At 36.4% G+C, this 26140-nt stretch overlaps 11 protein-coding genes and 2 non-coding genes across 13 annotated transcripts; 7 read left to right on the forward strand and 6 right to left on the reverse strand.

The window, feature by feature from the left end:
* Window positions 1–263: 263 nt before the first annotated feature.
* KAFR0B01350 (uncharacterized protein) lies at window positions 264–2807 on the reverse strand (the record flags this gene model as incomplete). The annotated part of the gene is made up of 1 exon (XM_003955520.1): window positions 264–2807. The coding sequence occupies one exon, from the start codon at window positions 2805–2807 to the stop codon at window positions 264–266; it is 2544 nt and encodes an 847-aa protein (XP_003955569.1).
* Window positions 2808–3898: 1091 nt separating this feature from the next.
* KAFR0B01360 (uncharacterized protein) lies at window positions 3899–6436 on the reverse strand (the record flags this gene model as incomplete). Its single annotated transcript, XM_003955521.1, has 1 exon — window positions 3899–6436. The coding sequence occupies one exon, from the start codon at window positions 6434–6436 to the stop codon at window positions 3899–3901; it is 2538 nt and encodes an 845-aa protein (XP_003955570.1).
* Window positions 6437–7853: 1417 nt separating this feature from the next.
* Window positions 7854–8321, reverse strand: FIS1 (Fis1p; the record flags this gene model as incomplete). Its single annotated transcript, XM_003955522.1, has 1 exon — window positions 7854–8321. The coding sequence occupies one exon, from the start codon at window positions 8319–8321 to the stop codon at window positions 7854–7856; it is 468 nt and encodes a 155-aa protein (XP_003955571.1).
* Window positions 8322–8497: 176 nt separating this feature from the next.
* EFM4 (Efm4p) lies at window positions 8498–9184 on the forward strand (the record flags this gene model as incomplete). Its single annotated transcript, XM_003955523.1, has 1 exon — window positions 8498–9184. One exon carries the CDS (start codon window positions 8498–8500, stop codon window positions 9182–9184), a length of 687 nt encoding a protein of 228 aa, XP_003955572.1.
* A 65-nt stretch (window positions 9185–9249) lies between these two features.
* On the reverse strand, window positions 9250–10161 carry YRB2 (Yrb2p; the record flags this gene model as incomplete). The annotated part of the gene is made up of 1 exon (XM_003955524.1): window positions 9250–10161. The coding sequence occupies one exon, from the start codon at window positions 10159–10161 to the stop codon at window positions 9250–9252; it is 912 nt and encodes a 303-aa protein (XP_003955573.1).
* A 232-nt stretch (window positions 10162–10393) lies between these two features.
* On the reverse strand, window positions 10394–10867 carry KAFR0B01400 (uncharacterized protein; the record flags this gene model as incomplete). Its single annotated transcript, XM_003955525.1, has 1 exon — window positions 10394–10867. The coding sequence occupies one exon, from the start codon at window positions 10865–10867 to the stop codon at window positions 10394–10396; it is 474 nt and encodes a 157-aa protein (XP_003955574.1).
* Window positions 10868–11361: 494 nt separating this feature from the next.
* KAFR0Btrna9S lies at window positions 11362–11443 on the forward strand. Its single transcript has one exon. It is a non-coding gene; the product is annotated as a tRNA-Ser (tRNA).
* Window positions 11444–15337: 3894 nt separating this feature from the next.
* PHD1 (Phd1p) lies at window positions 15338–16915 on the forward strand (the record flags this gene model as incomplete). Its single annotated transcript, XM_003955526.1, has 1 exon — window positions 15338–16915. The coding sequence occupies one exon, from the start codon at window positions 15338–15340 to the stop codon at window positions 16913–16915; it is 1578 nt and encodes a 525-aa protein (XP_003955575.1).
* A 383-nt stretch (window positions 16916–17298) lies between these two features.
* Window positions 17299–18264, forward strand: SPC42 (Spc42p; the record flags this gene model as incomplete). The annotated part of the gene is made up of 1 exon (XM_003955527.1): window positions 17299–18264. The coding sequence occupies one exon, from the start codon at window positions 17299–17301 to the stop codon at window positions 18262–18264; it is 966 nt and encodes a 321-aa protein (XP_003955576.1).
* Window positions 18265–18444: 180 nt separating this feature from the next.
* On the reverse strand, window positions 18445–18516 carry KAFR0Btrna8E. Its single transcript has one exon. It is a non-coding gene; the product is annotated as a tRNA-Glu (tRNA).
* Window positions 18517–19267: 751 nt separating this feature from the next.
* VPS24 (ESCRT-III subunit protein VPS24) lies at window positions 19268–19969 on the forward strand (the record flags this gene model as incomplete). Its single annotated transcript, XM_003955528.1, has 1 exon — window positions 19268–19969. One exon carries the CDS (start codon window positions 19268–19270, stop codon window positions 19967–19969), a length of 702 nt encoding a protein of 233 aa, XP_003955577.1.
* A 527-nt stretch (window positions 19970–20496) lies between these two features.
* PTM1 (Ptm1p) lies at window positions 20497–22068 on the forward strand (the record flags this gene model as incomplete). The annotated part of the gene is made up of 1 exon (XM_003955529.1): window positions 20497–22068. One exon carries the CDS (start codon window positions 20497–20499, stop codon window positions 22066–22068), a length of 1572 nt encoding a protein of 523 aa, XP_003955578.1.
* A 660-nt stretch (window positions 22069–22728) lies between these two features.
* RGT1 (Rgt1p) lies at window positions 22729–25995 on the forward strand (the record flags this gene model as incomplete). Its single annotated transcript, XM_003955530.1, has 1 exon — window positions 22729–25995. One exon carries the CDS (start codon window positions 22729–22731, stop codon window positions 25993–25995), a length of 3267 nt encoding a protein of 1088 aa, XP_003955579.1.
* Window positions 25996–26140: the final 145 nt, after the last annotated feature.

Consider the following 26140-nt stretch of genomic DNA (forward strand, 5'->3'; position numbering starts at 1 on the left):
TATATTCATTCATCTTATAGTCCGTAAAGGATATTGAAATTTCAAATGCACGCTTCGCAGTATTTTATCAGTCCATTACGCGAAGAAAATGTATTCACCATAATATATATGAAAAGTGTTATGAAATAGATGGTGACCTGTGAGATTATTAGAATAACATTAAGAGTTGAGATATGTACGTAGAGAAAGGATTTTATGTAATTTGAGCCTCTATATAACTACACATCAAGGTAGCACTACATAAGAAGTAATTTTATCATTAATTAGTATTTTTCTTCAGTTTGTTCTAGAACAATATCAACTGCTCCATTAACTTTTGAGTCAGTGCTGACAGCAATTGGCATCACTGGCTGTTCATTTTCTATTTTAAGAGACGACATTCCACTTGTAATGGAGGCATTCGATGAAGTTGGGGTAGTGCTTCTTTCAATTTGAGAGCCATCTTCTGTGTATTTGGCGTCTTGAGAAATATATACTGGACGGTGTAGGGTTTCCATAATAGCGATATTATTAGCGGCTTGGTCAGCGACACTCTGATCAATTGTGAACTGAATAGCAGCAGAAGCAGCTTGTGTTCTTAGGTAATACATACCTGTCTTCAAACCCTTCTTCCAACCGTAGAAATGCATACTTGTAATTTTACCCATGGTTGGTGCACGAATGAATAAGTTTAATGAATGAGATTGATCAATGTAAATGGAACGATCAGCAGCCATATCTAGAATCTTCTTTTGAGAAATTTCCCAGACAGTCTTATATAATTCCTTAATTTCATCTGGAACATTTGGCAAGTCTTGGATGGAACCATTCTGTGTAATTAAATACTGTTTCATACCATCATCCCAAATACCTAAATCAACTAAATCACGCAATAAGTATGGATTAACGATCTGGAACTCACCAGAAATAGTACGACGTTGGTACATATTAGATGTGACAGGTTCGAAACATTCATTGAAACCCATAATTTGTGAAGTAGAAGCTGTTGGCATTGGTGCCATCGTTAGAGAGTTTCTGATACCATACTTGACAATATCTTTTCTCAATGTTTCCCAATCCCACATACCGAATGGCTTGGAGTTCCATAAGTCCATTTGTAAGATACCTTGAGAAGCTGGAGAGCCTTGGAAAGTTTCGTATGCTCCTTCTTCTTGTGCAAGTTCACAAGAAGCTTCTAAGGATGCATGATACATAGTTTCGAAAATTTGTTTATTAAGTTTGGTAGCTTCATCCGATTCGAATGGTAAACGTAATAACATAAAGGTATCAGCTAAACCTTGTACACCTAAAGCGATTGGTCTGTGTTTCATATTAGATTTCCTAGCTTCTGGAACTGGGTAGTAATTATTGTCAATAACTCTGTTCAAATTACGAGTGATGACTTTAGAAATCTTATGTAACTTTTCAAAGTTGTAAGTAGAAGTTTTGTTATCTTCAGAATATTCAATGAATGTTGGTAAACAAACGGACGCTAAATTACAGACAGCAGTCTCTTCTGGGTTGGAGTATTCGATGATTTCACAACATAAGTTAGAGGATTTGATAGTACCTAGATTCTTTTGGTTAGACTTTTGGTTTGCAGCATCCTTGTAACACATGAATGGAGTACCAGTTTCGGTTTGAGCATCTAGAATAGCTTGCCATAATTTTCTTGCCTTAATAGTCTTACCACGACCTTCTCTTTCATAACGTTCAAATAATGCCTCGAATTCATCACCGTAGACATCAGATAGACCTGGAGCTTCACTTGATGAGAAAAGAGTCCATTTAGTGTCTGCTTCCACACGCTTCATGAATAAATCTGGGATCCATAAAGCAGGGAATAAGTCTCTAGCACGGTATTTTTCATCACCGTGGTTCTTTCTCATTTCAATGAAGTCGAAGACATCTGGATGCCATGGCTCTAAAAAGAAAGCAATGGCACCTGGTCTTCTGTTACCGCCTTGATCGACATAACGAGCGGTAGTATTGTATACACCAACAACTGGCATTAGACCTTTAGAAGTACCATTAGTACCTTGAATGTATGAGCCAGTACCACGGATATCGTGGACGTGGACACCAATACCACCTGCGGATTTAGAAATTAAGGCACATTCTTTTAATGTTTCGAAAATACCATCAATGGAATCGTCTTTCATGGAGACCAGGAAACATGAAGACATTTGCGGACGTGGGGTACCGGCATTAAATAATGTAGGAGTAGCGTGAATGAAATATTTTTCAGACATTAGGTTATATGTTTCGAAAGCAGCTTCAAGATCATCCATGTGAATACCTATAGCAACTCTCATTAGAAGATGTTGTGGACGTTCAGCCACTTGACCATTAATTTTTAGTAAGTAGGAACGTTCAAGTGTCTTATAACCGAAATAATTGAATTTGTAATCCCTGTCATAGACTATAGTAGAATCTATGACGTCTTTGTTCTTCATAATAATTTCGTGAACTCTTTGTGAAATGACTGGAGCGTGTTTGCCTGTAGTTGGGTTGACATAGTTGTATAAGTCATCCATAACTTGAGAAAATTGCTTCTTGGTTTGTTTATGTAGGTTTGAAATGGCTAATCTGGCAGCTAAAGTACCGTAATCTGGATGAATAGTAGTCATGTACGCACATGTTTCAGCAGCCAAATTATCTAGTTCTTGAGTAGTGACACCCTCGTAGATACCTGAGATAATACGTTGTGTGATTCTTGCAGCATCGACTTGTTTTGGATCTAAACCATACGATAGACGTTCGACTCTTGCAGTAATTTTATCGAAACGGACAGGTTCCTTACGACCATCTCTCTTGATGACATACATTTTTTATTTGATTTTAAAATTAGTGAATATATTAGTTTATAATGACCTTAAGGGAGATAGGTTGGATAAATATGCTATGAAAAGACGAATACAATTCAAATAGTAACGGGAGAAGACGTTACAACACTTACAGTGGAAAGGAAAATAACGTGTGTTTATATATAAAAATGTCTTCTACCACTATGGGTAAAGGAAAAAAGAGAAGAAGAAAAAAAAATTATGAAGATGAAAACTTTTTGTAAACATAGCAACCATTGGGAGGGGAGCACAACACAACTTTACGCGTCGGTTCCTCATTATACGTGTTTCGCGTATTTCTTTTTGGCCACTTCACTCCCATTTGCTGACGTGTTAGCATGGCAACCAACCGTTTTAGGAAATGAATTGCTTTTTTACTGCCTGCCAGACAGTCGTGAAATCTGAGGCCTCTGCTGATTGCCGAGGAGACAACAAAAAGGAGGAAAAGTAAAACTGCGCAGAAGAATTTCACCATAGAAACTGATTTCAAACTTAAAATTGACGCGTCGTTTTTTTTTCATTTTTTTGATGAAGGGAAAAAAAAATAAAAATTATTTCAGTTAACGCGTTTTGCTCAGAATACACCTGGGAAGGTGCCGCCGCTTGTTCCGTTCCATACAAGGTATTGGATCATATTAGTAATGGAGAACTGATCAGGGCAATGAAACGCGTAAACATATCGATTAAGTAGGAAATTACGTTCTTTTTTCCCAGTTGGGATCAAATAGTATAGAAAGTAACATGTCCGTTTCAGAGGGATGGGGTGTAGCTGAGCTGTGTGACATCCTCATTTGAATAGGCTTCAGCACTTGCAGTAATATTTTCAAAGTCGAAAAATCCTTGTAGAGGTTGTAATTGAGAAGAAGAGCTTAAGATATTATGTCAACTTTCATCATTCGTGACGAACAACAGACCTTCTTAGTTCCAATATATCAAGCACATTATACAATTACTGACGGAATTTAGCTAGGATAATGGAATAGGGAATACATTATTGGGTACTATACATTCTATTGTATATTATTATAATTATATACTAGTGTGGTCATGAAATAATATTATTAAATGTTGATCTATTGAGTACTGACATTTACCTGGTCAGAAGTAGAAACTGAAACAGGAATCTTTTCAGTGGAATTAGTATCGGCAGGTCTGATAGGTTCTTGGTTTTCAAGTTTCATAGATGACATGCCACTGGAAATCGAGCTGTCTGTAGAAACTGGTGACGAGCTTCTCTCAATATCTGTGTTTGCGAACCTAGGACCTTGTGTGATGTATTCTGGACGGTGTAGGGTTTCCATAATAGCGATATTATTAGCGGCTTGGTCAGCGACACTCTGATCAATTGTGAACTGAATAGCAGCAGAAGCAGCTTGTGTTCTTAGGTAATACATACCTGTCTTCAAACCCTTCTTCCAACCGTAGAAATGCATACTTGTAATTTTACCCATGGTTGGTGCACGAATGAATAAGTTTAATGAATGAGATTGATCAATGTAAATGGAACGATCAGCAGCCATATCTAGAATCTTCTTTTGAGAAATTTCCCAGACAGTCTTATATAATTCCTTAAGTTCATCTGGAACATTTGGCAAGTTTTGAATGGAACCATTCTGTGTAATTAAATATTGTTTCATACTATCATCCCAAATACCTAAATCGACTAAATCACGTAATAAGTATGGATTAACAATTTGGAATTCACCCGATAAGACACGACGTTGGTACATGTTGGAGGTGATAGGTTCGAAACATTCATTGAAACCCATGATTTGTGAAGTAGAAGCTGTTGGCATTGGTGCCATCGTTAGAGAGTTTCTGATACCATACTTGACAATATCTTTTCTCAATGTTTCCCAATCCCACATACCGAATGGTTCAGCATTCCACATATCCATTTGTAGGATACCTTGGGAAGCTGGAGAACCTGGAAAGGTTTCATAGTGACCTTCCTTTTGTGCTAGTTCACATGAGGCTTCTAAGGATGCATGATAGATAGTTTCGAAAATTTGTTTATTAAGTTTAGTAGCTTCATCAGATTCGAATGGTAGACGTAACATCATGAAAGTATCAGCTAAACCTTGTACACCTAAGGCAATTGGCCTATGTCTCATGTTAGATCTCTTAGCTTCTGGGACTGGGTAGTAATTATTGTCAATAACTCTATTCAAATTGCGTGTAATAACCTTAGCGACGCTGTGTAGTTTGTCAAAGTTGTAAGTTGAAGTCTTGTTATCTTCAGAGTATTCTATAAAGGTGGGCAAGCAAATAGAAGCCAAATTACAAACAGCAGTCTCTTCTGGGTTGGAGTATTCGAGGATTTCACAACATAAGTTAGAGGATTTGATAGTACCTAGATTCTTTTGGTTAGACTTTTGGTTTGCAGCATCCTTGTAACACATGAATGGAGTACCAGTTTCGGTTTGAGCTTCCAAAATGGCGTACCATAATTTTTGAGCTTTGATGGTCTTACCACGACCTTCTCTTTCATAACGTTCATATAATTCTTCAAATTCGTCACCATAAACATCAGATAGACCTGGAGCTTCACTTGATGAGAAAAAAGTCCATTGGCCATTATCAGCAACACGCTTCATGAATAAATCTGGGATCCATAAAGCAGGGAATAGATCTCTAGCACGGTACTCTTCATCACCATGATTCTTTCTCATTTCAATGAATTTGAAGACATCTGGATGCCATGGTTCTAAGAAGAACGCAATGGCACCTGGTCTCTTATTACCACCTTGGGTGACGAAACGAGCGGTAGTATTGAAGATGCTGACAACAGGCATCATACCTTTAGCTTTACCGTTTGTACCAGCGATATAGGAGTCACTACCACGGATGTCATGAACATGGACACCAATACCACCTGCGGATTTAGAAATTAAGGCACATTCTTTTAATGTTTCGAAAATACCATCAATGGAATCGTCTTTCATGGAGACCAGGAAACATGAAGACATTTGTGGATGCGGGGTACCAGCGTTGAATAATGTTGGTGTGGCATGAATGAAGTATTTAAGGGACATTAGATTGTAGGATTCGATGGCCGATTCGATATCATCCATATGAATACCTAAGGCGACTCTCATAAGTAAATGTTGTGGACGTTCTACAACTTTATCTTCGATTCTCAAAAGATAAGAACGTTCAAGAGTCTTGAAACCGAAATAATTGAAATTATAATCTCTATCATATACGATAGCTGAGTTTAATACATCTTTATTTTTCATGACAATGTCATAAACCCTTTTTGATACCAATGGAGCATGTTTACCTGTAGCAGGATTGATATAGTGATGTAGATTACTGACAACTTGTGAGAATTGCTTTGTTGTCTGTTTGTGTAAATTTGAAATTGCCAATCTGGCAGCTAAAGTACTATAATCTGGATGAATAGTGGTCATATAAGCACATGTTTCAGCAGCCAAATTATCCAGTTCTTGTGTGGAAACACCTTCATATATACCGGCAATAATACGTTGAGTGACCTTAGCAGCATCAATACGTTCAGGATCTAGACCATAGGATAAACGTGTGATTCTAGCAGTGATTTTATCAAAACGTACTGGTTCTTTACGACCGTCTCTTTTGATGACATACATTATTATATTTTATTTCTATAGTGTATCAAATTTGAAATGCTCAGGCGATTTCTCAAAGTCTCTCGTATTTGACAAAGAATAACAGGACGTAATGAATACTTTTTTTGTACTTTATATATTATAAGAAGAAAAATCGATTACTTATATATAAAATTGTTTCTCAAATTGTGCAGAAATCTAATGAAAAAGAATAAGCACGTAAACAAGAAAAAAGAGAGACGCGTAAATAAGACGAGAACATAGCAACCACTCCTAGATTAACCTGTGTGCTGTAGATGTCCACATGAATTGAATAAATCATTATCAGAAAGAAGAAAAGAAAAAAAAAAAAAATTTAAATGGGATGTGTTGTGTAGTGAAAAATAACCATAGAAACGGGAATTTGAGAAACGCGTGAAAAAATCAAGGAAATTTGAGGGCAAATTTTTTTTCATATTTACTGTTTACGCGTTCCCTCAGAAACCACAGTAGTTCTTCCGCGTTTCAGCCATTAGTGAAGATACTCGAAGGAGAACGAATTCACCAAGTCATGTCACCCAAGAAGCCTTCTTTCAATCCGATTGGGAAGTCTTAAATATTTAGTTGCTACCGACGGTGGTAAGATGTTACAGAATAGGAATTAGTAGGTGCAAGTACATTTACTCAATATAGTAAAAGGTTTGTCTGTGTGTAGGTGTTGTTACAATATTGTACGCAGATTGTTGAGGACAGACCATTTTTGCACGTTACGGGTAGCTTTCAGTTGTAGAAACTCTCTGCAGTTCTCTTGCCATGGCAACCAAATGCAGGTTCTGGAACCTGTAGAAGTAACACTCTTCGTTTCAAAAAGACAAGGCTAAGTTGAATCGTATTGAGAACAGTACTGAGAGTAGTGAACGTATTTGAAAATTTCTTGACAAATGGTGGGAGTAAGTTCTTTACAGTGAATATTGGAGTATTCAATAGGTTTTTGGAACAGGCATCAGACAAGTCAATTCCAGGTGGGACGATGGCACCAGGGAATTCAACCAGTGAAATACTTGAATTTTTCTGACATCCTATATGATCAATTGCATAAGTAATGGCAGCCTGGTTCCAAATATTCGTTTTGCTAGATGTATATTATTCACCAAATTCGCCTCTTTTCGGCTTAGAAATACAGAACGGAACTCTTGTCTATCTACATAATAAAGCTAATAATTTTTAAGATGTGCAAAAGTGTATACAGTGCAATATATTGCCTTTTGAAGCTCCGAAAGCCATATCGTTCCCAATATGAAATATTCTAATACGCAGACTTTGGAAACAGAAAATTATGTACAGGGCACTTTCTGCCAAAGGATTGCTTTCCCCAAGCAAAGTAGACCTTCTTTTCATTTTATATAATAATACTATCTCCAGGAAGAATCACTCACATACAGCCAACATGGAAGGACGATTACCTCTTTCTGGATCTTGACATGATACCAATTAAAGTGGCAACACCTGCGATAACACCAGCCCCAATGGCAACGCCTTTAATTGTTTCACTTTGTATTTTTCCTTCTACCACTTTTTTAAGGTTCTGAACCTGTTTATTGTTGGGTTCATGAGAGTGCAATACATCGATATATTTTTTAGCCATGCTGTATTCACTTACCTTGTAGCAGCCTATAGTTAGATAATAAAGGCATTCTCTTCTCCTACTTGGAAATTCCTTGTATATATCAGTCAATATTTTAATGCCCAGCCTTTCATCATCGATATCTTGCGATTTAATCAGTGCCCAAGCATAGTTGAACCTTGATTGTATGGTGGCTTCATCACCCCCTTCGGCGATGACTTGTTGACGCAAAATTTCTATCTGCTGTGGGAACAAAGGATCATTTGCATCCTCCAGCGTGGGCAAAAAGTCGTTTTTAGTCATTGGTATCGTTCTATGATGTCTTTTGTTGTGTCTCAAATCCATGGTCCCAACTTCCTTTTTCTCTATCTTGAGACTTTTATCGACATCCTAATCGGTGCTGGAAAATTTAAAAAAATAATTTGATGTTCGATGAGCTAAACATACTTGATAGGAAGTTACCAATTGCCAATCACAAAATGGAAGATACTACGAAGCTCAATACATCAAAATTAGGTACAAAGCAATACTGGGATGATTTCTATGCCTTGGAAAGACAGAATTTCAGAGAAAACCCAGAAGACACTGGTGAATGTTGGTTTGACGATAGCAACGGAGAAATGAAAATGGTTGAGTTTCTTTCTGATAATATAGGACAGCATTCTATCAAGCAAGATAGTTCAGTACTCGATATGGGGACTGGAAACGGTCATTTGCTGTTTGAATTGATCGAGAACGATTTCACAGGCAAAATGTATGGTGTAGACTATTCTCAAGAAAGTGTTACATTTGCACAGGAGATAGCAAAAGAGAAAGGTCTTGATGATGGTATAGTATTTTCTCAGGCAGATATTTTTGATACTGCATGGAATCCCGGGGAGTTTGATATCGTACTAGATAAGGGAACCTTAGATGCTGTTGCATTGAGTGGATTCAAGGTTGATGGTGACAGGCCCATTACTGAAGTGTATAATAAAGTAATTGAGAAGCTTTTGAAGAAAGGGGGGGTCTTCTTGATAACGTCATGTAATTTCACTCAAGACGAACTCATTAAGATTATAGAAAATGATAAATTGAAATTCTGGCATTCAATTCATTATCCAGTCTTAGAATTCGGTGGAGTTAAGGGAAGCACCATATGTAGCGTTGCATTTATTAAAGAGTGAAAAATGAGGAGTGCGGTTCATATATATAGTATTTTTTACATAAGACAAAGTATTGGAACATTCCTTTATTCGTCCCCGATTGATTTAGTAATGTTATCGTATAATTCATCTCTTGTTTCCTCCTTGCCAGTTTTCAATGCATATGTGACAGGAGTTTTATGATCATCCATTGCGATTATTCTTACGAATTTCTCACTTTGTAAAGAGCCTGGGAAACCTTTCTGGACAGAGAAACCTTTAATCAAAGGTAGATTTAGTATAACTTTCAAGATCCCACGAGATCTCATCAAAATACGATGCTTATTTGTATTTTTGTTTTTATTGATCTTTAAAGTTCCTACACCTCTTTCTTTCCAGCCTTCTTTGATGTCTGACAGTTGGTATAGTTTTGCGTTTGCCAGAAACACACATTCGTCCAGTTCTTCACCAGATTTGACGTCCTGCCTATGTAGTTTTACTGAAGGAGTAGATTCTATTGGTACAGTTGACGATTTTTCCTTCTCATCCTTTTCGTTAGTTTCGTCATTGTCTTTCTTCGTTGGGGCAGCTTCGTTCTTACTTAATACTCCAAAGCCACTACCAAAGGAAAAACCCTTACCGAATGCAAAAGGTTTTGAAGAAGACATAGTGGAGTCATCCTTTTCATCCGTTGGAGCATTTTTAGTTACATTAAAACCTGATCCAAATGAAGTCTTCGCACCAAACACAAACTTTGGTTTAGATTCTTTTCTTCCCTCATCCTCCTTTACCTCTTCTTTCTTCTCACCTTCTTTATCAGTTGTTTCAGTCTTGGCCTTTTTCGAAGAATGGTCTTCTTCACCGGTTTTTTCCTCTTTGGAAGGTTCATCCGTATTACTTCTTGTTCTTTTCAGCGACTCTTCATTCTTAGTCGATTCTTCTTCATCATATTTTTCCTCTTTGTTCTTTACTTCTTTTTCTTCTATCTTTTTCTTCAATAATTCTTCACTGTCTGACATTTTTTCAATTGATAGAAGATGTATCCTATGTTAATCTAATGAGTTTTCTTATATCTTATCTACATTGTAACTTATGCGTATATGTGCAGACCTTCTTACGATAATTTTCGAGATGCTGTTAAAATTTCACAGCTTTATATTTTTAGCATGCGGGTAATATAACATAATTTCATTTCAATTCATTATAGAGCATATAAGTATAGTATGATATATATACTATTGAACGCTAAGTTTACAATGGATCAGTTTTGTAGTCAACATCCACCATTGCGTTGTTATTATTACAGGAGACTTGAATGCGGACATTAAACTTCCTGTCATTACATTCCGCTTCATCATTATAATTCCAAGTAATTTTATCAAATTGTTCTTCTTTTGATTTATTTTTGAACTTTAAATCAGGTTGACCCACAGCAGCTCTGATATCCTTTAAGAGATGCTTTTCCACGTGGTGGTGTAAGTGTCTGACAAATTTCTTGGAGTGACAATTTGCAGTTTCTTTAATCTTTTCTGGATCATCATGAGCTTGAGCTAATATGAAAGGCGGGTAGTACTTTAGTTGGCAATGGATCTTATCAAATTCATTATCTTCAGTTTCATTTTTTAAAAAAACTTCAAAATCATTTAAATCTTCAAAGACTTTCAATGATTCACCTGCTTTGGTGACGATGGTATTGTATTTTGGACCTTTGTTCTTCTTTGCCATTTTTGTAGTCGTAGTAGTAGCTATAGTAGTAGTTGTTGTTGTTCTTGTTGTTGTTCTTGTTGTTATTGAATTACAGGAAATAGCAAAATTAAAAATATGCGTATTTGGTGGTTTATATATTTTTTCAGTCCCAATTTTTCCACAATTCCCTTTCTCCTATCCTCCTCGAATCCCCTCATAATCTGCTTCCCCAATAACTGGGAAGCCAATACAATTAGCCGCTGATGCACCCACAAGTCACAAAAGGCAGCAGCAAAATGTCGAAATTAAGAACGGCGGCTACCCCGCATTGTGTGGGGGGAGACTCCCGCACGGCGGGGTAGACTACAATGGGGGGAGAATTGTGACGGCAGGATAGGTATATTGACTATGTTTGTGTTGTTAAAGATATCTGTACTCTGCTGATGCTTAAACCGGTCGGGATTAACTGTAGTAGAATTTCGAAAGATCATAAGGAGAACTAGTATGGGATGAATTTTCCAGATTCCCTATTAGGCACTATGGCCGAGTGGTTAAGGCGACAGACTTGAAATCTGTTGGGCTCTGCCCGCGCTGGTTCAAATCCTGCTGGTGTCGTTGTATCTTTTTCCCATTTTTTTCGGTGATTTCCCAAAAACCACTGGAACGAATTCCGCGCCAGCGAGAGGAAAGCAGGTTATCCGCATTCATATAGAGTATTATATGGCTATCATTAGGTGAGGGTGTATACTATCCAGATAAATATAAATAGATGCGTAGTCTGGAAGGTTTATAAAAGTATGGTTTGTATTCTCTTTAGAAGGGTAACAATCAAAAGAACCATAGTACTTTTAAATTAGCACTATTTGATACAGAACCCTTCTCCGGAAGAAAACAATAGATAACTCAAATCCGTTATTAGAGTGCCTGGTCATTGAATAATACATAAGTCCCTTTAAACGTCACATCCCCTTTTGAGTATGTACCAATAAATACCTAAAAGGGAATTACATTAAATGGTGTGGATAGCTTGTTTTAAAAATGTTTTTCACATACCGTATGCGTCAGGCAACCAGGCACATATTTTGGTAAATAAAATAATGGAGTGATAAGTCTCCTATTAGTTCCAAGCACATCTGTCAAGAAAGTGAACGATAAAGAGGATTTATGTCAATTTAAGCTTAAACATTTAATATTATTCAATTACAGTTTTTTTTTTTAATGTTTATGTCGCAACGATGCGTCCTAGGATTTCGGAGTTGGACTAAAAGAAAAACGTGAACAATCGACGGAAAAAATAAATAGATCGAGACAGAAATCAAGAGAATTAAATTATGTGTCAAAATCGTAGAAATGGACTGCCGACCCGAACATCTTGAAGCTAAAAAAAAAGGGATGTTTTCTCTCAGGCTACTTCACTGAAGATTAGTGCGGCCTCGATTTCACCTTTGCTTTCTGACTTTAAAACTTTGAATTTACGTCAATTTTAAAATTAATTCTGGTTGAAATAAGTAGCAGTAGATTACCCGGTGTAAGATACAGTTTTTCTCAAGTCCCTTTTTACTTCTTGCTGATTACGATGACCAATGAGTGAAGAAATTGGAGGCTGATAACGACCGAAAAGGGTAAAGTCTACATTCAGAAAGCAATAACGGACCCAAAAATGCTAAGAAGGAAATAATATCATTAGGAACAGATGCAAAGAAAGAAATTCAAGAGGACGACGACTATATTTACTTTCCTCCTTTGGGGTCAATTTTAACAAATATTTGAAGACACAGCTCTCGTGCAACCTTTAAGTTATCATTATGTAAGAGTGACGTAAAAATATAGTAATAGGGTTTCAGGCCACTTCGTATGAATTTAATCTCAAGCAAGGCGCAAATCATATGTAACCTGTGCAGATTTGCATTTACAATTCAAGTAGTTTTTCCCATCCTGCTGCTGGCTGCACAACTTTCGTTGAAACAAATACTGACACACGGAATATCTCAAGGCACATGAGTGACAAAACTTACTTGATAACATTTCTTCCTGCTGCCTTCCTCAATTTCTTCGTCTTCATCTTCGCGTCGCCTGGCCCGGGCCTGTACGTGAGTTTTTTAAATTTTTTTTTCTTTTTTTTTGGGTTGTGTTTTGTCCGGGAACAATCCGTATATTTTGGCTGCTTCATACTGTACGGGACTTTCTTTGTTCGCCTTGTTCGTAGTCTTCCAAGATTGAAGGCAAACGCATAATAGACCCAAAATGCATATTTCAAAAAGCACAACATACTTACTTTGCTCCTAAATCCGAAATAAAACAAAAAGCGACACATTCATTTCTCACTAGCTTACTGTGGAAAATCCGTGTGAACTTTTTGAGACTGCTGTCCTACATCTATGCCAAAGGAACTGCTACTTAGATAACAATACATGCATCAATATCATAATAACTTGCGGTGCATACATGGTCTCTTTTCTTACAATCTAACCTCAACAGCTAACATTGAAGAATGTTGACAAATTAATTTTTCGTTATTTTTTCCCAGTTCAATACTTTTCATCTCCATGGGAATAGCAACCTATACAATGCACTGAAGTTACTGTTAACTCTCCCTTTATCAAGCGGCCTACGGTATTTATCTCCTCCTATTCACTCATTTTCATTAGTTTCTTTTCTGCCTAGTTGCTCCTCCGCTGCTTTTTTGGATCAGATACTGCAGGATCTTGTCTGCATGCAAGTTGCAAGCTATCCGTTTTTTTTTGCGGGAGAATCCACGTCAATGAGAATTTTATCTATGTATGTTCCTTCTCCTAACAAAAATCTAGAGAGACAATTCCGGTGAGGAAAAACTTGACTACGTAGGTGTCTGACTGATTGAAGGGGGAGGGGAGAAATCCGAGGTGCAGCCACCACCGCGTTGGAAGAAAACTATAAACCAACGCATCAGTGACGTCTATCGCATAGCCATCATTATGCGCTATTCATCATACATGCATTCCTGCTTGCTTGCTTACTCACTGTGCTGCAAGTATCTTTTTGCTATTTTTGATTTGTTAATCTAGACTAGCTAGACCCACTCCACCATACCTTATCTAGAAATCATGCCAAAGGCCACATTAGGAGGAACCAAAGGTTACACGTACCTAACCTATGGACTTTTCTTTTCGTGACATCAGAGGAGAATAGAATGTGAGAAAGGAGGGGTCCTTGAACCCCATTTATTGTAACGAAAGCACATACTATTATCATCTCGTCTTTCAACGACATATGTCAAGAATTTACATGTTGAACAAGAGAGGAGATGATGTGTCCCGGTATGTGGTTATACCTTGTTATTGTACTAACCTTGCTATGCTCACTACTGTACTTTACTCTCCTTTACCTCTTGTAACGTGTGCCATTCTGCTGCATTTTAGAGTATGTAAGAGAGGAAAAAAAGTAAAATATAAGAGTGTCGGTGAGGCCACTTCGAAATGCCGGTTATTTAAACAAGCATAAAACGAACTACAATAATTTCAAATGTACCACATATGGGTTCATCCATTCTCTAACTGGAATCGGCAGTTCCTTTGTAAGCGTGCATAGATGCAATAAACGAAATTTTCAGAAGTCTAATCTGATGTAATCTGTTTTTTTCCATCGAAGTCTAAAAAATTTTTTCTGCTTTCTGCAAAACATCCCCATGTTTTCGCCTCTGTGACCACATATGATTTCAGATTCTTAATTTTGTCTCAATACCCGTGGTTACTTAATTTTATTTATTATTAACAGTTTCATCGTATTAGCTTGCTGTACGTGAATTTCTTAGGAAAGAATGACTTTTTACCCTTTTACACTTTCTATCATCATCTTGGTTTTTGACGGAAATAAGAGTTCTCATCTCCATTTTTCTTGTACTGTAAGTCATTTCACTTTTCAGCTCTAACAGGCCATCTACGCATCTGCGCTGACCTTGCTTTGATCGCCACGGGCAACCTCTGTACTCCACTATATATCGTACTGACTTGCTATCTCTGCAATTGATCATTCTACTGTGACCATTTGTGCGGAAGAATGCACAAGAATGGCTTACTCACGTCAAGAGCTCCGCTTATTCATCGATCCCATCCATCATTTCCACGGTCCATATTTCTTATCTACTGTCTTGCTTATTTTCTCGTTTCCGTAAAACGAGTTTAGTTCATCAATCTCAGTCCGCACATTCGTCCCTACAGAAAAATTAAAACTTTATTTCTTTCTTAGGTTTTCCTTTTTTTTTCTCTTCCTCGAGAACTTTATCAAATTCAAAAGAGCATTCTTCTGTCCGATTGATGATACTTCACATTAACTCAAAGCAAAAAAAAACACAACAGAAGATGTATCTGCACTTCTCTCCGTCTGATTTTTTTTTCTATATATAGTTCACACTAATTTACTTGCAACTTCATCTCTTTTGCAATTATGGCGTTTTGTTCTTGTTCTTTCAATTTATGTGTCACTTTTTGTGCTCCCGTATCTAAATAATACCTTTTCTTTCAAGTACCTCAAATGCTAGCTAATACTAATATTAATATTCCAAACTATACGATGAATCACATAGGGCTAACGAATCCTTCCACTCAAAATATGGAAGCAAGAAGTACAAGAAGTTTAAGTATGAATAACCAAATAACACCCACTGGCTTGGGCATTTCAATGGGTCCATCTAACCTACAAGCTCAACAAGATGTAAGTAACCACCGTTCAAGCAACGGTGGCTCTATATCGTATCAATTCGAAAATCCACAGGATCAGTGGAGATTTCAATCTCAAATACCTCAGCAAGTACAACTTTCTACCGCTTTACCTACAATACAAGACCACCCATCTATAAGGTCGCAGGCCAGTGCTCCTTACTATTATTACTACTACGGCGCCGCTCCTGTTTTACAGCAACAGCAGCAACAGCAACAACCACTACCCAATGATCCTTATCGTAATCAACAATATTATTACAATACTGGATATCCAAACCAATATCAAATGCAGCCAGCTGTTCTTACTCAAGGCAATCATCCAGCCTTGCATCCAGGCGAATTCGCTAGAAAATCGTTCAGCGTCCCTTCCCAATTAGATGCATTTTCATCAAGGCCTTTATTACCAATCTCAAAATTAGGTGATTATAATACAAGTACGAAACAATACTTAAAACCACGTATGATCACTACAATGTGGGAAGATGAAAAGACTCTTTGCTACCAAGTTGAGGCTAACGGCGTCTCTGTGGTACGTAGAGCTGATAATGATATGATTAACGGTACCAAACTATTAAACGTTACCAAGATGACAAGAGGTAGAAGAGATGGTATCTTAAGGGGTGAAAAAGTAAGAAATGTCGTTAAAATTGGCTCCATGCACTTAAAAGGAGTCTGGATTCCCTTTGAAAGGGCCTACTTAATTGCTCAAAGAGAAAAAATTGTAGATCTTTTATATCCTCTCTTCGTTAAAGATATTAAAGGCCTCCTAAAACAAACTTCTTCATCCTCGATGCCTACAAATCATTCATTAGAACCTTCTTTACCTTTTAATGAAAATGAGACAAGTAACACTCATTACGCTACTTCTTCACCGCAGATCATGCCTGGATCTACCGATTCTAATTCTTACTCGCCAAAGAACACTTTACATGCAGAGCCTTTCCCACAACCACAGCGACTACAACAACATTCACTGATCCAAGACTATACTCCACCTGCATCCGCTCCACCATTGGCCAATTTAACTGAAAATTCTATAAGACTTCCAAGAATCTCCACTTCAAGTGAACCATCTGATATTCCTAGTGGAAATCATGGTGAGGTATTAATTAAACATGCCTCATTGTCTTCAAGTAGTGATAACTCTTCTGTTTTATCAAGTTATCATAGAATATCTAGTATCGTATCACCAGAACCATCACCAGTATCATCCCAAGTGGATCAGGGAAAACAGGATCATGATAATGGTGAGACGATGCAAAATTCAGTCAAGAAATCAGATCTCCTGAATATAATGAACAACAGCGAGTTGAACAAGGCAAATGCAGAGATCAACACAGAGCCAGCAAAATCTGCAGCTAATGTTATTGAACAAGTCGCCTCCAACTAATTTGGAAAAAATCAATATTTCAGCTCATAGACTTGTTTTTCTTCTTATTCTAATTCCTTTTTTAATTATTCACTAAATAACTGTACGTTTACCAGTCATTTGTTTGACTACATATCACTATAGATTTTACTATATAGAACAATAATAAATATTCAACTATATTCCTTTCCTATATGCGTTAGCTTTTATTCTCAGCATTTTGTGACGCGTCAAAAGTGCATTTTTTTTCCATCCTCTTTGAAAAGCATACTTTTTGGCGTTTTATATTTGTGATGAAAATAAGAGAAAAAAAAACAGACATAAAAAAACCATATTTAAAAGCACAAACAACTAATAGGTGAGTTGATTAGAGAAAATACAGACATTTGAGCATTAAATCAGTCATGGACATTTCACCAACTCCAAAGAGATATAATTCGAGGTATGGTCTGGAAAACGATCGTTATTTCAAAGATAGTAATTATCATTTCACCGATCCATTATCCAAAAAGCCGTATTCTAGATATGGATATAAAAACAATCTTGATAGTATAATCCCCCCTGAATATAAGCAAACAAGTCAAAAAATGGAAGATTTGATATACCAACTGAGTCATGCACATGCTACAATTGATGCCAAAAATGTTGAAATAGATAATTTGAAAAGATCAATTAGTAGACTAGAATCCGAAGTAGATCAGTTAAAAGGCCAACTTGATAGAACCAAATCTTCTGCTACTACACTGAGGGAAAAGTTGGAAAAATATAATAATCTATACCATAAGGCGCAAGATGAAATTAAAAAATTGCAAGATGAAAATTATGAAAAGGAACTTGAACAAAATGACTATATTCAATTAAATAAACGGAGGAGTAATCATCATTATACAATGGAAAGCCCTAAAGCTGAAGAACCTCTCACGGATAATGAAGAGATATTTGCTCAATTAGGACATAGGATTCACGATCTAGTTTTAACTTCATCATCGTCGACAAAGCCTGGAAGCCAGATTCCATCAAACTCCAGCGAAAAAACCGCTGTGGATTCAGTAACAGCTTCAGAATATGAGTCTATTCTAAGAGATAATGCTATGTTAAAAAAAATGGAAGAACAAGTGCACGATTTTTTACAGTTATTAGCGACAAAGCAAGATAACGATCAACGAAAGACGTCTTTACAACGTCAACTTGCAGAAATGAAGCAACTATTAGATAATGGCAGTAACATTAATAATGATACCAGTCATTCCAACATTAATGCTGCAAAAATTCCTTTAGTGCCTCCTACCAAACTCGATATTGATAGTGATGGCCAAAAGAGGTTTGCGCAAAGAAAGGCGAGTATATTCAATACACCCGCAAAACCATGAATGGATCACTAATATATGGATACTAATAAATATATAATATAGTGGAATAAATAGTTGTAATTTTTACGAAGGATCATGACCTCAAATTAGAGAGACTTACTCAGTTCGAGTCAGAACCTGAAATATGAAATGGACAAGTAAGCTACTATGAAAAAAAAGTTTTGTAAATTAATTAATGCACTCCGATACGGGGAGTCGAACCCCGGTCTCCACGGTGAAAGCGTGATGTGATAGCCGTTACACTATATCGGATATGATTTTATATTTTTTTATGAAATATCCTATCTACTTTTGTTACGTTCATTATTCTTCGACATCCTTCCCTTCAAAGTGTATAAACTCTTGTTCTTGTTCACAAAGTATCCTAATTGGTCGATATTGTTCTCTCTGGAATGTACATAAATTAATGAAGGTAGGGAAATAATCCAGAAAGTTTTGTTCTTATTTCATCTTTTATATAATGATTGGATTTAATCCGATTCTATCAAGAATCGATTCCTAATGAATTTGTTGATGGAATTGTTTCATACGTAATCCATCACAGCTTCGTCTGAGTGAGATTAATGGAATCTATAGTACTGGACTTCTGCTCAAGGTTTTTCTAGATTACAAACAGTACTTTAGCTATTCATCCCAAATATTCTCTAGTATCGAGACTTAGCATCATCTAGCTTTGCGTAGCATTATCTAGGATCTCCAGCATTTTCCGCACAAATATCACTCACGGTAACTGGATTATGAATGCTCTTGCAATTTTTGCTCTTAATTGTCTCATCATACCAATATAAAATTCTCCGTCTCCCGATTTCTGAACCGACGGTGAAAAGAGAAGAAAAGTTGCTTTTATTGCAGGGCGAAACAGACAGTGAAAGAGCTTAAAGAAAACTGAAGCTGTGGTTACCATATTAGAAATAAAGGAAGAATAGTTCGGATCTACTACGACATTATAAACAATCAAAGGCCCTGTTCTACGTCAAATTACTAGATCAACGACTGAGGAAAAATGGATTATTTCAAGAAGAGTCTATGGGGACCAGATCCTAAGGAGCAACATAGAAAAATTAAATCTGTATTGAGAAAAAATGGTAGAAATATTGATAGACAGTTGCACGACTTAACAGTACTACAGAATAAGACAAAACAGCTGATAAAGAAATCTGCTAAGACGGGCGATTTCAAGTCCACTAGATTATATGCAAAGGAGTTATATCAGATAAATAAACAACATGATAGAATATATACTTCAAGGGCACAATTGAATTCAATCAGCATGAAGATAGAAGAAGCATACCAGATGAAACAGATAGCTAATCAAATGGCAACGAGTACGGCTATTGTCAGTGAAGTTAATTCTCTGGTCAGGATTCCACAATTGCAAAGTACAATGGTTGAGCTAGAGAAAGAGTTGATGAAGGCCGGTATAATAAGTGAGATGGTAGATGATACTTTAGAAACGTTGAGCGAGGATGAGGAAGGCATCGATGAAGAAGTCGACGCTGAGGTTAACAAAATTATTGAGGAATTTACCAATGAGAAATTCTCGAAAGTCAACAATATTCCTGAAGTCGAGTTACCACTTGCTAGCGCTCAAGAACAAGAAAAGCAGCAAGAACAACAACAACCTATTGCAGAAGATGCAATTGATGAAGAGGCTGATAAAATGTTGAACGATATGAGAGAACGGTTGAAAGCCCTACAGAATTAATCAAGTCGCATGAATTAATTATTTCACATAATGAACTAAGATAAAAGCATAAATTACATTACCATATCCTTTCCAGACATAATCTTTTGGTGGGAGGGAAGTCACAAACTTAACTGATTTCTACTGACATGAGATCGGAATTAACTACCTGGGTCAACTTTTTTGTATTTTGAGACAGATCTATATATATATATATATAACTATATTATACTTACCAACTCGCGCTTGTACAGAATTTTCTCGACAATTATTGGAGAACCACACTTTCTACTCTCTTTTCTTGATTGCGGTGACTGATGGTTAAGTATATGAGGCCTTAATAGTTATCCCTGCATAATTCACCGACTCATAGGACTTGCATCACTAATATATGTAATTTTTCCCTCTAGCTTTCGCATTGTGGGAAATAGGAGAATTTCACTGCAATTGTAAAAGAAAAAAAATAGACAACCCACCGTAATACAAAGTATATCAAAAGTAGACCTAGGTATTGGTTTACTATAGACTAAGAAACACTTTACACAGCAATGATTATATATAATCACCTCTTTGTGCTTCTCGCTGCTACATTTTTCTCATTTGTACAATGTAATAAAGAAACAATTAATCAAAAGAACTACGAAGTATGTTCAGGAATGTATTCAGCCGAAGACTGGCACGGGAAAGTCGATCCTTATATCTCATTCAACCTGAAGAAGATAAGTGGAGATGGCAGTACAATTGTAGCTATTTATGATTTTCAGGATTTCGAGCATCTAGGTGTCGAACTAGATGATGGGGAGCGTCACTATATTTGTGACGATTACGCTTTGGAAATGGGTTATTGTGATGTTGAGCAAAGTGGTCAATTCATAATTACTGATGTTGTCTATGATCCTTGGACTAAAACTAACAAGACCCTGGTCAATCCAATTGTAACCTTTACGCAAAGTGCTGTTGGTCTACATGATAAGAAGTACCCTATTACAAAGACGGGGTTCTACTGTGTTACTGCTTTCGAATCCACATATGATATGAAATTCAATGCAGTTGTAAATTTTAGAAACGCATATGGTCAATTAGCTGGATCTGAAATTAATAAATTACCTTTGTATGGATTATTAGCAATCGGTTATGTTATTGCAATGGCATTATATTCGTTTGCTTTCTGGAAACACAAACATGAATTATTACCTTTACAAAAATACCTTTTGGCTTTCTATGTGTTCTTAACTGCTGAAACAATCTTTGTATGGGCTTATTACGACATTAAAAATGAAAAAGGTGATACTGCTGGAACAAAAGTTTATATGGTACTTTTATCAATCTTAACTGGTGGTAAAGTCACTTTCTCCTTCTTCCTATTATTGATTATTGCGTTAGGTTACGGTATTGTCTATCCAAAACTAAACAAAACATTAATGAGACGTTGTCAAATCTACGCTGCATTAAGTTACTGTGTCTGTATTGCCTTCTTGATTCAAAGTTATTTAGCTGATCCAGAAAATCCATCCTCATTGATTTTAATAACATTTATCCCATTAGCGTTATCTATGTTTGCTTTTTACTTTATGATTATTAGATCCATGACAAACACAGTCAAATATTTGAAGGAACAAAGACAAATTGTTAAGCTTAATATGTACAGAAAATTGTTACTAATCATCTATGGGTCATTGTTAATCATGTTACTAGGATTTGTAGTCACTTCATTCATTTTTATGGGAAGAAATACGATAGACATGATTGAAAAAGATTGGAGATCAAGATTTTTCTTTACAGATTTCTGGCCAACATTAGTTTATTTCTGTGTTTTCGTGTTGTTATCCTTTATTTGGAGACCAACTGATACATCATATATGTTAGCTGTATCTCAGCAACTACCTACTGACCCAGAAAATGTTGCTGATTTCGATCTAAGTGATTTACAGTCACTGGGAGAACCATTGGCGTCCGACTTAGAAGATGAACACGATAATATGAGTATTATAACAGAAGAACAGCAACTACCGGGTAGAAACAATGCTACTTCGAATCAGCCACAAGATAATCACTTAGACCTTGATTTTTCAGACGAAGAAATTAATTTAAGTGATGACGAACATCATCATAATAGATGAAATCGGACAACACAAAAACGAACAAAAAATGTAAAGTCTATTGTAAATTACAACTCAAGACGATAAGCTCAAATATGTATATGCATATATAAGTCCAAATGTGTACTTCAGTACAATATTAACGTTTATAGGATCTACTCGAACATCTCACACAACGTATATATATATATATGGAAAAATCTTGAAAAATTAAAAACCACTCAGGCACCGATCCTGCAATGTCTGTGTAAACATCTCGAACGGCAGGCGTTTGTGGTGATTCTTCTATACTCTCTGCTGCTAGACTGTCGTTCGTTTGTTTTTCAAGGCTACGTTCTCGAAACACCGACGTTGATTATCATCGTATGATAAATTCGCTGCGCGAATACTTTGCATTTCGGACGACTCAAAATAAATCAGACAACCAACGATTACAGATAATAACAACAATTAAAACTGTCAAAGACGAAGTTATAAAATAAAAATATACCATTTACTCGGTCGACATTACCTCGTAGCAACACTATTCCTTAGGCATTCTCTATTCTTAAAAGTTTTAGCGTCTTCCATTTCTGTTTAATAAGAATAGTAGTTCAAAGCAGTTTGTTTTTCTTTAGTATACTGGCGAATAGGGATTAGGTATAACTAGTATTAGGAGTCCTCAGATCTAATTATCAAAAGATGAGCACATCCGTATCCAATGCCCAGCAAGTCTCCTCGGCGCCAAGTGACTCAACCAGCGCTTTGAACATAGACGCAATTGAGTCCGCCAGAAACAACAATACGCATATGACGTCAAATACGGAGGAGGCCAATAACGCTAGTCGTTCTAGCTCGAATAAAAGAAGAACCAAAGCCTCCAGGGCTTGCGACCAATGTCGAAAGAAGAAAGTTAAATGTGATAATGGCGATGACAGGTCTGTTTGCACCAACTGTCAAAGAAACGGAGAAAAATGTACCTTCGAAAGGGTTCCACTAAAGAGAGGCCCTTCTAAAGGCTATAGTAAAAGTGGCCATAAGGGCAAAGACATTAACAATAAATCACCAGATGATATTAGAATGAGAAGAGAGTCATTCGAAAACAAATACTCTCCTTCATCTCCTGCAAGATCGAATTCTGTATTATTGCCACCATTATCGCACTACATTCCACAAAATAACTACAACAGTACTACCTCTAATAAAGGTAGTAGTTCTGGTAACATCTATACTAATATTCCTAATAATTCAGTAAGAGTTAACAGCCTTTCCACAATCCCGCCTCAAAATAGTAACGTCAACAATAACAGCAATATATCAAACTTTGGTTTAGGCCAACAGCAGTTCTGGAAAGTTCCATACCATGAATTTCCACATCAACGGAGAGGGTCAATCGATTCACTTCCTAGCGACATATCTGTCAGAACTATGGATCCTCAACAACAAATGTTTTATTCACAACATCAGAGATCTCCATCTAGCGGAAGCCAGACAGGTAACAACTACTGGTCTTTTTTTAGAAGTGCAAACTCTGCTTCTGCATCACAGAATGATAAAAAAATTAGTAGCACTAATAGTGAACCCAGAAGATCAAGTTCAATTCCTTCTTTATTAAGACAACCTTCAACAAATGGCCTTTTGGACCAACCTCAACTCCCACACCCTGATTCTTCGTCAACGAATCCTCAAAACTTTTCATATTCACAATTTCATCAACAACCAAACCACATTGGCCACAGTAATAATCATTCGCTTTCTGCTTTTGGTCAGTATGCAACTGCCGGATTTCAGTCCAGAAACAATTCCATCACAAGTGACGCTATGTCACCAAATGAACCAATTATGTATCAACAAAATGTGAATGCACCGCTACCGACTAATGCAACTCAAAGGCAAGACTCAAAATCATTAAGTGAAGGTAATGCCACTCCCTCAAATAGAGAAATCTCAAAAGAACAAAACAGTTCATCGCAAACCAGTAGTCCAGGTAGCAAAAATGGCACTAAGAAACGGAAAAGAAATCCCTCTTCGAGAAGATCAACAACATCAAAGGGAAGGAATTCTGTGTCGTCACTTTTGTTGAATGATAGACCAGCCAAGAGTCATTCATCTCCTGCATCAAATATTGATGCTATACATGACACTTCTTCCACTGCAACTTCGGTAAATAACACCAAATCAAGTTCAAGACATACAATGATTTATGGGCAAATCTCAGATGTCGATTTGATCGATCTATATTATGAATTTATTCATATTGGTCTGCCCATAATACCTTTAAACAAAAAAACATTAACAAATGACATCTTGCTAGTTAATACACAACCGATATCTGCCATTCATGAGCTGAATAATTATGTTATTTTATGGTTTAGAAATTCATTGGAGCTACTAATCAAGATCGCCATCAAACAAGACAAAAATATTCCTTCTTTTTTTAACTCATTTGAGCCAACCATAGATGACACCAGTATTAGTAAGGCAAACAATGCAAGTATAAGTAAGAACAGTGGTAATAACGATGAATCAAAGGCGAAATTGGATTCCGAAACCCAGAGCTTTTTCATATCGACGTTAAATGAATGCTTCCAAAAAATAGTCGATATCCATCCAAAACTGAGGGAGCACGACGACGAGATATCTCCAAAGATAAAAGTAATCTATCTATCAACTTTTATTATATTGAATTATGTTCTCTCTTTTGTTGGTCATGATAATTCCTTTGTATTAGGTATGTCAGTTACTATATTCAACGAATTCAAGCTTTACAAGTTATTGTTATCCATAGGTAAACCTCAAGCTAAATCACGCACAAATAGTATCGAAACAGACGTGGACTGTTCAATACTATTTAAAAGGCTTTACGTATTATTGATAATATTTGATTCCATCGAAAGTTGTACCTATGGCAGCCCCAAGTTATTGAATATTCCAATTCATAACACTACAGAGTTATATTTTGATAATAGCAATGGTAATAATTTTGATTCGAAATGGACAGTAGAAGAAAACCCAAATATGCTTAAGATTATTTTACAGAGTTTAAAGTTAGGAGAATTTGTTTCAGAATTGGCGATGAATAGAAAATCAATGAATAACTTCTTACTTGATAATAATGATCCAAAATGCCTAATATGGGAGCCTAAAACCCAAGTTGTCTCTGATAAAAATGATTCCAGCGATGGTTCATTTTTTTGTTTGCCTGGCTTGTTTCACAAGCTTTTGCTTACAAAAAGGAATTTTATTAATCTCTTACTATCACTAAATGGAACAGACAATGAAAAACCCAAACTGACAATTGAATCAACGTCGAAAATATCAGATACACTTTGTGAATTGATAAATCAAATATTACAAATATTGACATCTTCAATGAGATTGAATCCTACAAACAGCATTGATCCTAATTATAGACCGAGTGATACTAGCCAGCACTCCATGGAAAGTACTACCGAGAACAATGCAACGATGGTTCTAACTACGCCCACCCAAATCCCTACTATACCCAGTGATTTTTACCAAAGGCTTCTAGGATTATCCAAGGAAAAAGAAAGAGAATCAGATGTTGAAAAGGGAATAGTTAGCCCTTTTGCTATCCCAATAATTTATGAGTTACACAACATCATCAATATATTAAAACAATTGCCAACCCAATTAATAGGTATAATAATGAGGATGCCGCACGAATTTGACAATACAGCTGCCCAAAGCCAGGTTGTAAAATTGTCAAATTCAATGAATGAAGTTGTGCAAATCATGAGCTTACTAAATTTGGTCAAACCATTCAAGATTTTTGATAATGATCTTAGTCAACGGTGTTTGTCTCCAGAGGATGACACCACCAAAGACCTAGTTATGAAGTGGAAGTTTCTGGAAAAAGGTGAGGTGAACAAAACAGATGAATTGAATGAAAAGTTTATCGACATCGGATGGAAATTACTAGATGACTCAGAACTGGGTTGGTTTTAAGTAGTTTTTGTAACATTATATTTTCTAAGTAATGATTTTAATATCAGTTATAACAGAAGAATTTGTAAACTTTTACAGTTGCTTCTATGAATACTCATTTGCTCTCAATAGTTTAGTTTTTTATCACGTGATCGATCGATTTTGA

This window comes from Kazachstania africana, chromosome 2 (assembly GCF_000304475.1).
Source record: "Kazachstania africana CBS 2517 chromosome 2, complete genome".
Taxonomy (NCBI): Eukaryota; Fungi; Ascomycota; class Saccharomycetes; order Saccharomycetales; family Saccharomycetaceae; genus Kazachstania; species Kazachstania africana.